Raw genomic sequence first — 12,428 nt, 5'->3', positions numbered from 1 at the left:
GCCATTTATTAGATTCTGACATATAGTGACCCCCATTGGGTTTCCAAGGCTGTAAATCTTTATGGAACCAGACTGTCACATCTTTGTTTCTAAAAGTAGCTGGTGGGTTCGAACCACTGGCCTTTTGGTTAGCAGGCAAATGCCTTAACCACTGCACCACCAGAGCTCCTTCTTCCACCCAAGTAGCCATTAATCTTTGGTTTCAATATATTTTCTTATTCCATATAAATAAATATAATTGTTACCCATTTGTGCCTAACGTATTTCACCCAACATAATATTTTTAAGATCTTCCATGTTGTGGCATGTATTAGGATTTCATTGCTTTTTATAGCTGAATAGTATTCCATTGTAAGTATATACCACATTTTATTTATCCATTTCTGTTGTTTCCATTTTGTGGCTATTATAAAAACTGCTGCAGTGAATAATGGAATTCACATATTTGTTTTAGTCCCTGCTTAAGGCATTTTACTGCTAAGCAGAAGGGTGGTGGTTCAAACCCACCAGCCACTCCTTGGAAGGAATGTTGGGCAATCTACTTCCGTAATGATACCACCTCGGAAACCCAAGAAAGGGTTGCTGTAAGTCGGATTCAACTTGACAGCAGTGAGTTTGGTTTTGGTTTTTGGTTTAATTCTCTTGGGCATATACCTAGGAATGGAGTTGTTGGATCATATGGTCATTCTGTGTTTAACTTTTTACGTAACTGCCAAACTCTTTTTCATAGCAGCTGTACCATTTTACATTTCCACTAGCACTGGATAAGGGTTCTAATTTCTCCACAACCTTGTCAACACTTTTTCTCCACCCCCCTTTTTTTATATCATTTCCCATTGTAATGTGGATAAGGTAGTATCCTACTGTGGTTTTGATTTGCATGTCCGTAATGGATTAATCCACCACTTGTCCATCAATTTGTCACACTGTGGTAGCTTACGAGTTGCTTTGACACTGGACACTATGCCACCGGCATTTTAAAATACCACCAGGATCACTCATGGTGGACGTATTTCTGTAGAATGTCCAAACTAAGACAGACTGGGAAGAAGGCTGGGGCCATCCACTTCTGAAGAAATTGCCCCTGAAAACCTTATGAATAGCAGTGAAATACTAGTCTGATATATTACTGGAAAACATTATGAATAGCAGTGAAATATTATCTGATACAGTGGCCAAAGATGAGCCCTTCCAGCACTCAAAATAAAACTAGGGAAGAGCTTCCTCCTCAAAGAGAGTCAACCATAATGGCGTGGATGGAGTAAAGCTTTTGGGACTTCATTTGCTGATAGGGCACAACTCCAAATGGGAAGGAAAAGCTGAAAACATCCATCATTAATAGAAATGTGAAATGAATGAAGTATGAATCTTGGAAAATTGGAAGTTTTCATAAATGAAATGAATGCATAAAGATTGATATCCTAGGCGTTAGTGAACTGGCATGGTGTGAATTGGCCATTTTAAATCAGACAAACATATGGTATGCTATGCTGGAATGACAGATTGAAGAGGAATGGTGTCACATTCATTGACAAAAGACCATTTCAAGATCTATCCAGAAGTACAGTGCTGTCAATAAGAATAATAGCCGTATGCATATAAGAAAGACCAGTTTATATGATTATTATTCAGATTTATGCACCAAACCCTAAGGGCAAAGATGAAGAAATTGAAGATTTTCACCAACTTCTGCAGTCTGAAATTGACCAACATGCAATCAAGATGTATTGATGATTAATGGTAATTGTATTGCAAAAGTTGGAAATGAAGACGCATTGGTTGTTGGAAAATATAGCCTTCATGATAGAAATCATGCAGGAGATTGCATGATAGAAGTTGCAAAACCAACAATTTTTTTTATCACGAATACCCTTTTTCAACAATGTAAACGGCGACTGTACATAAGGACCTTGCCAGATGGAATACACAGGAATCAAATCGACTACATCTGTGGAAAGAGGCAATGGAGAAGCTCACTATCTTCAGTCAAAACAAGGTAAAGAGCTGACTGTGGAACTTGCTCATCTGCAAGTGCAAATTGAAGCTTAAGAAAATTAAAACAAGCCCACATAGCCAACATATGATCTTTATTATATCCCACTTGTATTTAGAGACCATCTCAAGAATAGAGTTGATGCATTGAGCACCAGTGACCAAAGACTTGACTAGTTGTGTGATGACATCAAGAACATCATACAAGAAGAAAGCAAAAGGTCATTTAAAAGACAGGAAAGGAAGAAAAGACCAAAATGGATGCCAGAAGAGACTTTGAAACTTGCCCTTGAACACAGAGTAGATAAAGCAAAAGGAAGAAATGTTGAAATGAAAGTACTGAACACAAGATTTCAAAGGTTGGCTTGAGAGGACAAGGTAAAGTACTATAATGAAATGTGCAAAGACCTGAAATTAGAAAACCAGAAGGGAAGAACACGTTTGATATTTTTTCAAGCTGAAAGACCTGAAGAAAAAATTCAAGCCTTGAATTGCAATATTGAGGGATATTGTGGGGAAATTATTAAAGGATGCAAGAAGCACCAACAGAAGATGGAAGGAGTATACATTCACTGCACCAACAAGAATTGGTCTGTGTTCAAGCATTTTAGGAGGTAGCATATGAACAAGAACCAGTGGTATTAATGGAAGGAAGTCCAAGCTGCACTTGAAGGAATTGGCAAAAAAAAAAAAAAAGTCTCCAGGAAGAAACAGAATACCCGTTGAGTTTTTTAATAAACTTGCGCAGCCTAGGAGTGCTCGGATGTTTATGACATGAAATATGGAAGACATCATCTACCTGACCAATCTACTGGAAGAGATACATATTTGTGCCCATTCCAAAGAAAGATGATCCAACAGCATGTGGAAACAATATAATTGATAACACATGCAAGTAAAATTTTGCTGAAGATAATTTAAAAAGATTGTAGCAGTGTATTGACAGGAAATTTCCAGAAATTTAAACACACTCCCCCTGTCTAGACATATGTGTTCATTTAGCCTGTCCTCCCTCCTATCCATCCATAGATCAATGCTTGCCATCACATGTACGTACTACTGTACATGCAAAAAGGTTCATCATTGTTGTCTGTACCTCATTTGTACCTCGCTATATTTTCCTCTTCCTCAGCACCACCATGTTGATCACTCACTTTTAGTACATTGCCCTTCCTTTCACTCAAATCAATACTTATCTTTACCTATCTAGCAGTGGTCCCTCCCCTTCCTTCCTATCCCTGGTAACCAACAAAGAAAGCTTCCTTCCATATATAAACCTTTCCTTGACTTTCCTTCTGTGATTGACTTAAGGAGCTCTGGTGGTGTAGTGCCTAAGGCATTTTTGACTGCTAACCAGAAGGTTGGCAGTTCGAACTCACTAGACACTCTGCAGAGGGAAGACTGGGCAATCTACTTCTGTAAAGATTTACCACCTTGGAAACCCAAAGGGGGTCACTGTAATTTAGAGTTGAGTTGACGGCAGTGAGTTTGGTTTTTGTTTTTGGGGACTGATTTATTTCACTCAGCATAATTTCATTGTTTTTTTAGCATTATTTCAATTTCAGCATTACTTCAGTCAGCTGTATTTAGAAGAGGATGTGGAAGAAGCAATATCATTGCTGAGATCAGATGGATTTTTTTTTTCATTTTTGTAATTTGGGTGAAAGTTTACAGAGCAAACTCATTTTCCATACAGCAGTTCATACACATTTTTTTTCATGACACTGACTACAATTCCCGACAATGCAACAGCTCTCTTCCCACTTCCTTCCCATCGTTACCTCTTCCCTGTGTCCTTCCCTCCCATGCACTCCTACCCCCCGAGCTGTTTCTCTGGGCAAACACTACCCTTCTGTTCTCCCACGATTGATAGCTCCAATGAGTGTATCTACCGGATGTAAATGTTCACCCCATATGTCTATTTGTTGTTTGATTGGAAGCCACAGGAGTGAGTTCTGTTCCAGACCTGAAGAATAACTAGGGCCTGTAGTCACAGGGGTCTCACAAGGCTCCATCATACCAGCAAACCTGGTCTTTTTTATGATTTCGAGTTTTATTCCACAGTGTTCTCCCACTCTATACAGGATCTACTTCTCTAATCCCCCTATGAATGGTTGACAGTGGTAGCTGGGCCCCATCTCGTTCTTCTGGTCTCATGGTCATAGAGGCTTGGGATTGCATGATCTACCAGTTCCTTGGACTAATTGTTTCCATGTATCTTTGGTTTTCTTCATTCTTCTTTGCTCTGGACTAGGAGAGACCCATCATTGCATCTAGATGGCCCCTTGCAAGCTTTTAAGACCCCAGTCTCTACTCACCAAAGTAGGATGTAGAACAATGTTTTTGTGTTGTTTGTCATGCCATATGAGCTTGATGTCTCCTGGAATCATGGTCCCAAACCTGCAGGTCCAAATACTTCCTCCAGGTAGCTAGCTGTGCCCAAGAAGCCACCACAGCCTTGCCCCTTGTCAGCTCTACTAGGCACCCAGACATTCTTACAGCACATACAAATACGCATGTAGAAACATCATCTGCCAACCTCTATGATAAAGGGGACATTATTGACCATACAGAAATAAAATAAATTATAATGGAATGCTATGAACAATTGTATTCCAAGAAATCAGATACTTCATTTTCACAACAATGAGTTCTTTTATACTCAGTAGAAATACCTCTGTCAGGCATAAGAATTAGCACTAATTTTTTTTTTTTTTTAATTAGGGTTCATATCATCACCTAATTTTCTCTTGTCCCTTTACTTAGAGTCAAGACTTGATAATTATTGCTTAATTTACATCTTCTAAAACTGGATAAAAAAGTGATACTCCTTAAATGCTGTTGTTTGTCTTTTGTTTTTGTTAATTGGCTTTGTTCTTTCATATTTTACCCTCTTAGTTTTATTTCAGGTCTTCATATTAATAAAATGTGCATTCATTTCATTTTCACACATTGATAGCAGAAATTTTCTGTTAATTTATTCTGGACAGAAAAAAGCTGATACTTACATTTTAACATCAAAAAATAAGTAACTTTTAGAAATATATATTTTTGTGTTTGTACGAATAGTTGCAGAGAGTTGCTAAAAGATTATCTATAAGGAGAGAGGATGTATCTTAAATTGGTGTTTGTAATCTTGGGTCTATGGATAGAATTTAGGGAAGCATATCAACATGGGCAAAAAAAAAATCTTAATTTTTATTAGCTCTACCTGAAATGTATTATTTTTCCCCCAAGTATGACTATAGGCAACAAACCATAGTAGTATTAATAATATTTGTGCTTGTTTACAATAAAAAAATATTTTTATATATTACTGTTGCTATTGATAATCTTAAAATTACTTATACTCATCAATATTTCAAAAGTACATGTCACTGTTCGATCTTATGCTGTGTTTTGTTATGTGGTAGCATAGTACCTAAAGCACCTGACTGTTAACCAGGAGGCTGGCAGTTCAAACCCACTAGCCACTTCTTGGAAGGAAGGTTGGGCAATCTACTTCGGTAGTGATACTGCCTCAGATACCAAGGAGGGGTTGCTATGAGTCGGGTCTGGCACCATGGCACATAACAACAACAACAACAAACAATGCATAAATAAAAAAGCACATATATTGCTATGAGAAGATCTGGTAGTTCAGTGGTTACAGCACTCAGCTGCTAACTGGTAGGTTGGTGGTTCAAACTGACCATCGTCTGTGCAGGAGAAAGGTGTGATAGTCTGCTTCCAGAAGGATTTACAGCCCTGCTTATTGGGTCGCTATGAGTCAGAATCAACTCAATAGCAATGGATTCTATTACTATATTGAATTTTTTTTTTAATTCTGGTAAAAATTTCTAAATAATGGGCTTTTGTAATCCCATTTATTTTATGTGTTTATTAGCATTAATAAAGAGGGTATTTTCAGACAGGTCCTTGACACTGATAAGATTTAAAGTGGAAACACTTCATAGACAATTCTAATGTCTTAACTTTAAACTTTATTTTCTTTTCATTAGGAGTGGGTAATAGCAGCGAAGGTGGAAGAGGAAAAGCAGGTGCAAAACTTTTTCAAGATTTTCAGATGTTAAGTAGAATCTGGACTCATCCTTGGTGTTTGCAGCTAGACTACATTAGCAAAGAAAATAAGGTAAATCAGGTGACTTAAAATTGGAAGTTATCTTTTGTAATTAGAATACCCTTAGGGTAAAGTTGACCTTTAGAGACTTTCAGCATATTCATATTTTCTTTTGTGTTGCTGTACAGTAACTCACCATATTTCTAGTTAATTTCTATATGTTTAAATGCATTATGATTATGAAAAGAATTTGACTGCTAACCAGAAGGCTGGCAGTTCAAACCCACCAGCCACCCCTTGGAAGGAAGGTTGGGCAATCTACTTCTGTAGTGATACCGCCTCAGATCCTCAAGGAGGGGTCGCTATGAGTTGGGTCCAACTTGACGGCACAAAACAATTACAACAACAGTCTTTGATTCAACCTATTAGTAGTTTTTCCTTTTCATTTTGAAATAATTTTGGATGTACGGAAAAGCTATGAAAATAATTCAGAGTCTTCATCCTAATTCTTGTAATATTCACATTTTGCATAACTGTAATAAAATCATAAAAACTAAGTATTGACATTTTTATAATGCAATTAACAACAGCCTTTATTTAGATTTTACCAGTTTTCTTCTTAGTATTGTATTTTTTCTGTTCCATGATTCAATCTAGAATCTCAAATTGAATTTAGTAATCATCTCTCTCATGTCTTCTTCCTATGATAGATAGTTTCTTAGTCCTTCCTTATCTCATGATAGTTAACTTATTTTTCAATGAAATAAACAGACATCATTATACTTTCCAATATAAATCAATTTGAAATAAAATGGATTTTCAGTATAAGTTGCAATAAATTATTAAAACATTCATTTTGTTTCCCCCTCTAGGGATATTTTGATGAAGATAGTATGGATGAATTCATAGCTTCAGATTCTGATGAAACCTCTATGAGTTTAAGCTCCGATGAGTTTACAAAGTAAATTGAGTACATTTTGTGGCCTGTATTTACACATTTAAAATCATTACTTGCTGATTGTTCTTTTTGTAATCACAATTATATGTTTACTGTGCTTTAATAGAAGTTTGAATTTGTTCTTTTTTTAGAAAGAAGAAAACAAAGGGGAAAAAGGGGAAAAAAGATAGTAGTTCAAGTGGAAGTGGCAGTGACAATGATGTTGAAGTGATTAAAGTCTGGAATTCAAGATCACGAGGAGGTGGTGAAGGAAATGTGGATGAAACAGGAAACAACCCCTCAGTTTCTTTAAAGTTGGAAGAAAGTAAGTGTAATGAATCTTTCCTTTATCATGGAATATTGGCTTAGAAAGTGTACTGTTATTAGTACTTTCATCAGTCATTTATTATCCTCACTAGTTGGCTTATAGGATTTACTTTCCTCAACTGTTAAAGAATCTGTCATAATCAAGTACGCACAATTACTACCAATATCTGGTGAATATTTAATTATAGGTAAAACATTGAACACTCTCTGATATTTTAGGAGGAAAGATAAATTGAAAATGTACCATTTATTTACATATATATATTTAAACTATTATTTTCATTCTGTGTGTTAGCTAACTTAATTCTTGAAGCAGCTTTACAATGTTGTTGATACCTTTACTTTTATAAATGAAGAGATTGAAACCCAAAGTCACATAGCTAGTGAAAATTGGAACTGGGATTCAGTCCTAAATTTGTTCTATGTCAAGCCACCATGGTATTTTCACTAACTACATAGGATAAATTGCAGGAAGTTTGAGGATGATTGTAGTTAATATATATACAGTGAAAGTAATTTCAGTGGTTTCCTCTTTTTCCTTTGTAGTTCTTTATAATCTGTAATTGCCTTCTACTATAATTTGTATCACCTCTTTCACTCTTTCTCTTTTGTGCACTAGTGTACACATGATAGAAGTCTCAGATTGAACTTTTTAATGGCTTAAATTGTCTTTACTCAAATGTATATTTGAAAGATTAGTGTTTAGGCTCCATATCTTTCTAGTTCAGCCTTACTGGGTATCTACAAGCTCCAAACCAAGACCAAGTATTTTAATATAACAAAGTAAAAATTTGGTATAGGATAGTGGAATTTAAAGAATTGGCACAGAGGAGAGCAATGTAATTCTTCTACATAGTTAACAGGACTCCTATAGCAAAGCAGTTAACCTTTGTCTGTGAAAAATAAGAGACATGTGTGAAGTCAGTTAAGTGAATGATTCTGTGCTCAGACAAGCTGGGCTGGAGTTAGGTCTGCAACTGAACCAAGTGGTAATTCTATGCTAAACATTTCTCTGTTCTGTACCTACATGAAATAAAACAGATGGTAGCCTAACCACCAAACCCAAACCAAACTCACTGCTGTTAAGTCGATTTGACTCATAGCAACCCCTCCTTGGGTTTCCAAGGCAGTATCTCTATGGAAGTAGATTGCCTAATCTTCCTTCGGAGGACTGGCTGGTGGGTTTGAACCAGCAGTCTTCTGGTTAGCAGTCAAATGCCTTAGGCACTATGCCACCAGAACCTAACCTTAAACCCTAGCTTATTTCTCTAAGAATTCAGGGAAATAGTAAAAATGAAACTACAAAATTGTCCTTTTTGTTCTTTACTGCCACCACATATAGGTAGTTTACTAGCAGTGTTCAATCTTCCAGTTCTTTAGATTTAAAGACATTTTTATAAGAATACTGAAGAATTATTTATAATTTAAGATACTAGAAAACTACTGTTATCTCTTTACCTGGTACCCCAATCTTTCCTTTTCACTTATAATTTCTTATAGCATGTGATTTCTTTCATCTCACAATTAGAAATCATTTCCTTAAAGTTTATACATTCCTTCAAATATTCCCCTAGAAATTTTTTTCTCATAATTTGTGGCTAAAGAGAGAAAGATAATAGACCAACCAGTGTGCTATAGCCTATGTTATGAATGGGGTACATAAAAGTGTACTGAGGTAGTACTCTGTAGAGCCCTTGAAAGACCAAGTGGGATCTGAGGCAACTGGTTTATTTCCATTAATTAGTAGCCACTTCATTTTATCCTGGTGTACAATATAAGTATTATTGCTTTTCTTATATTCTATAATGTCATTTATTTATATAGGATGGACACAGAAAATAGGAGGGGCAGAGAATAGGAAGATACATGTTTTGAGCCTAAAAGCACACAGAGGAGGTTGTAGTTCCAGACGATACACTTTGACTACTTTCCTAGGGTCTTTGTGCTTTTTTGGTTGTGTGCAGTTAAGTAGAAGTCATTTATGTATGGATGTATTTTATATTTTTTATACCTATATACGGGCAGGAGCTCTGGTGGCGTAATGTCTAAGGCATTTGACTGCCAACCAGAAGGCTAGTGGTTCAAATTCACCAGCCACTCCTCATCTGTCTTTAACTTTAATTTTTATGTGAGTAGGAATAGTCAGGTATGGTTTGTATCTAACATCAGTTAGTCAAAGTTTGTCTCAGTATATAGTATGCAGTGTACCTTTATATATGTAAAAAAACATTACAGAAACACTTCCAGATACACTGAGAAATCTTTAACATAATAATGCAGTAATAATAATGATGTTTTGATGTGCATTGCAAAGGAGCACCCATTTGTTATTACAAACCATTGTATGTACTTTGAGTTTTTAATATAATAGGCATTACAGAGATTGGTTCATAACTACAAGTTGTATGAGTGGATGTAAGTCAGAAGTTCATAACCATGGACTACCTGTGTATTTTACCAGGAACATTTTCCAGAATTAATAGATGATAAAGATCTGTGTTCTGTGGTTTAAATTATCTCCATATAAGACTAAGTACATCATAGTATATGAACATACATAATCAGTACTGTGTAGCTTTGTTTTAGGGGGAAAAGTCACTTTCTTATAGAAAATATAAGAAACTGGAATAGGACTTAGTAAACGGCTAAAAATGTCAAATATACATTAAATAATTAGATGGCTACAAATGAGCTATAATATGATATTTTGTTGCATAATTCAATTTCATTTCAAAGAGTTGCTCTTTTAAAAAATTCTTTTTCAGTAACTTTATGGTTATTATAGGAAGCGGTAACTTAAATAGGTCATTTTTGTTTACGTTACTATATCTCTATTCTGGATTTTAACATTTTATTTGGAATTTTGTGATGTAGAATTAACTATATAAATTACATTGATGTGTTAGATTTATTATTACTTCAGTATTTTTAGAGTAAGCTTTATTAGTGAGCATTTTACATCTTAAGATTTATGTAATTGATTGTATGATACAAGCTTTTTGAGACAGAATCCTTGTATAAAATACAGGACCATAATATTAGCACTAATCCACTACATTTATTCATTCAGCATTTATTGAGTACTTACTATATGCTATTACTCTTACAACACATGTTGTTGTTGTTGTCATGTGCCGTCGAGTCGGCCCTGACTCATAGCGACCCCTCCTTGGGTTTCCGAGGCAGTATCACTACGGAAGTAGGATTGCCCAACCTTCCTTCCGAGGAGTGGCTGGTGGGTTTGAACCTCCAGCCTTCTGGTTAGCAGTCAAGTGCTTTAGCCACTATGCTACCAGAGCTCCTCTTACAACACATACACATAATAATTTAATGGTATTGCTATTTTTCTTTTTAAAATCTGGTGTTTCTTCCAAATGCAATAGTTAGGGGACTTTTTATTTAAATGCATATTTTGAATTCTTCAAGAAACTAAAGATAAAGGTATAGATTCTATTTGTATCTCATATGTTCTTTACTTTCTCAGGATCTTTTGATATCCAGAGTGGATATTAGGAATGGCTTTGATTAACCAGCTAGTTAGTACTTGTCATATATATGTTCACAGGACAGAATTAGAATAGAAGTCATGATTATTTCATGTAGATGATATAATAAGATTATTTAGCATAAAACTTGTATTTGTAAGTTTTAATTACATAATTAGAATATTATTTTCATATTTCTTAGGATCATTTTTTTATTTTTCTAGCCATTACTAGGGAGCTCTGGTGGGGAAGTGCCTAAGGCATTTGACTGCTAGCCATTACTGTGTAAGGTATTGTATTGTATTCAGTAGGATCAAAACTTGAATAAAATCTATTGGATTTGCACAGAAATTTTTACTTGTCGTAAACTTTGAGACTTCTTATCTGTCTATCACATTTTTACTGACTTTCTGCCAGCCTTCTCTAATTTTGGAAATTTCATCTTGGATATGTTATATTTAGTAAATTTGGGTAACAAATGCTGAAATGATGTAGTCTGTGGAGCTGTAGAATTCTTCAGAAGCACTCTTGATTGTTTGCAAGTTGACTAATTGTAAAAGGAATTGAGTCAACATTTTCTTGATGGGCTGTGTGTTGGAGATCCCCAAGACACATCCACAGGTTTGATGATTCAATAGAAAGACCAGCAGTACTTAGCATTTATGAAAAAATACAAAGCAAAATCAGCCAAGGGGAAAGGCACTTGAGACAGTCTAGAGGAACTTTCAACTTTCTAAGAGTCATCTCCCATTGGAGTCACATAGGACACTCTTTTTTTTTTGGTAATAAATTTAGTTTTATTTATTCATTTATTTTACATGAATCGATTTTACATCATGGATACAAAATTGCCCTAGTACCACTACTGGAGAAGAAAGCTTACATACTATTAGTGTGTGGTAATTCCTTGGACACACTACCAGCAGAGCCTTGTGGCACAGCATTCACATTCTCATCACGTTCAGGAGACATGGGCTCTTGCTTAATCTGAATTGATGAGTCTGGAGCAGGAACACTGCCATGGGTTTGGAAAGTAGATGTGGATGATGGAGACAAATGGGAAGACGGAGCGTCCAGAAAAGCTGGGAAAAAGGGAGTAGGAAGCAGTGTGGCATCAGCAGACGTTTGAGATCTACTGTTCCTTTGTTCTCCTGAAAGGCTACAGGAAACTTGGTCTGGGTGCTCAGAAGGTTCGTACGTTTCTAGAATGCGAAACCTTGTAATCCCTGTAGAATCTGTATTCTATGCGTCCTCAGTGCACTCATCTCCATAGTTATCTGTTGCTTGAGCATAAGGAGCTGCTGGACTTCAACATAAGCTGTCTGAAATGCTGCACGAGCTCGCAAAAGGTTGTATCCATGCATTGCAAAGATTTTCTTAGTTCCTCCTCTCTTAAAGAAATATTCAGCAGCTGGTCAATCTGAGAACGTTCTTTTTTCCCTTTAATTTTCCTCCTTTTATTTTTTCTTTCAAGACTTGGCAGTTCAGGAGATGATCCATCTCCAATGACTCTTGAACTTGGAGGATACTATGCTGAATGAAATATGTCTATCACAAAAGGACAAATATTGTATGAGTCCACTATTGTAGAAATTTAATCAAAGGTTTATATATGGAAGGAAACTTT

The 12,428-nt window shown here is 35.8% G+C and overlaps 1 protein-coding gene across 1 annotated transcript in view; it reads left to right on the top strand.

The window, feature by feature from the left end:
• Positions 1-12,428, top strand: part of ATRX (ATRX chromatin remodeler) — a 474,500-nt gene that overhangs the window by 276,412 nt on the left and 185,660 nt on the right. Inside the window, exons 25-27 of the mRNA XM_007957255.2 lie at positions 5,994-6,124; positions 6,925-7,013; positions 7,142-7,314. Of these exons, the coding sequence (XP_007955446.1) occupies positions 5,994-6,124; positions 6,925-7,013; positions 7,142-7,314 (393 nt within the window). The remainder of the gene's footprint in view (positions 1-5,993; positions 6,125-6,924; positions 7,014-7,141; positions 7,315-12,428) is intronic.

This window comes from Orycteropus afer, unplaced genomic scaffold, assembly GCF_000298275.1.
Source record: "Orycteropus afer afer isolate SDZICR_OR568_19922 unplaced genomic scaffold, OryAfe1.0 scaffold00723, whole genome shotgun sequence".
NCBI classification, from domain to species: domain Eukaryota; kingdom Metazoa; phylum Chordata; class Mammalia; order Tubulidentata; family Orycteropodidae; genus Orycteropus; species Orycteropus afer.
This window is presented reverse-complemented; position numbering and strand designations above follow the sequence as displayed.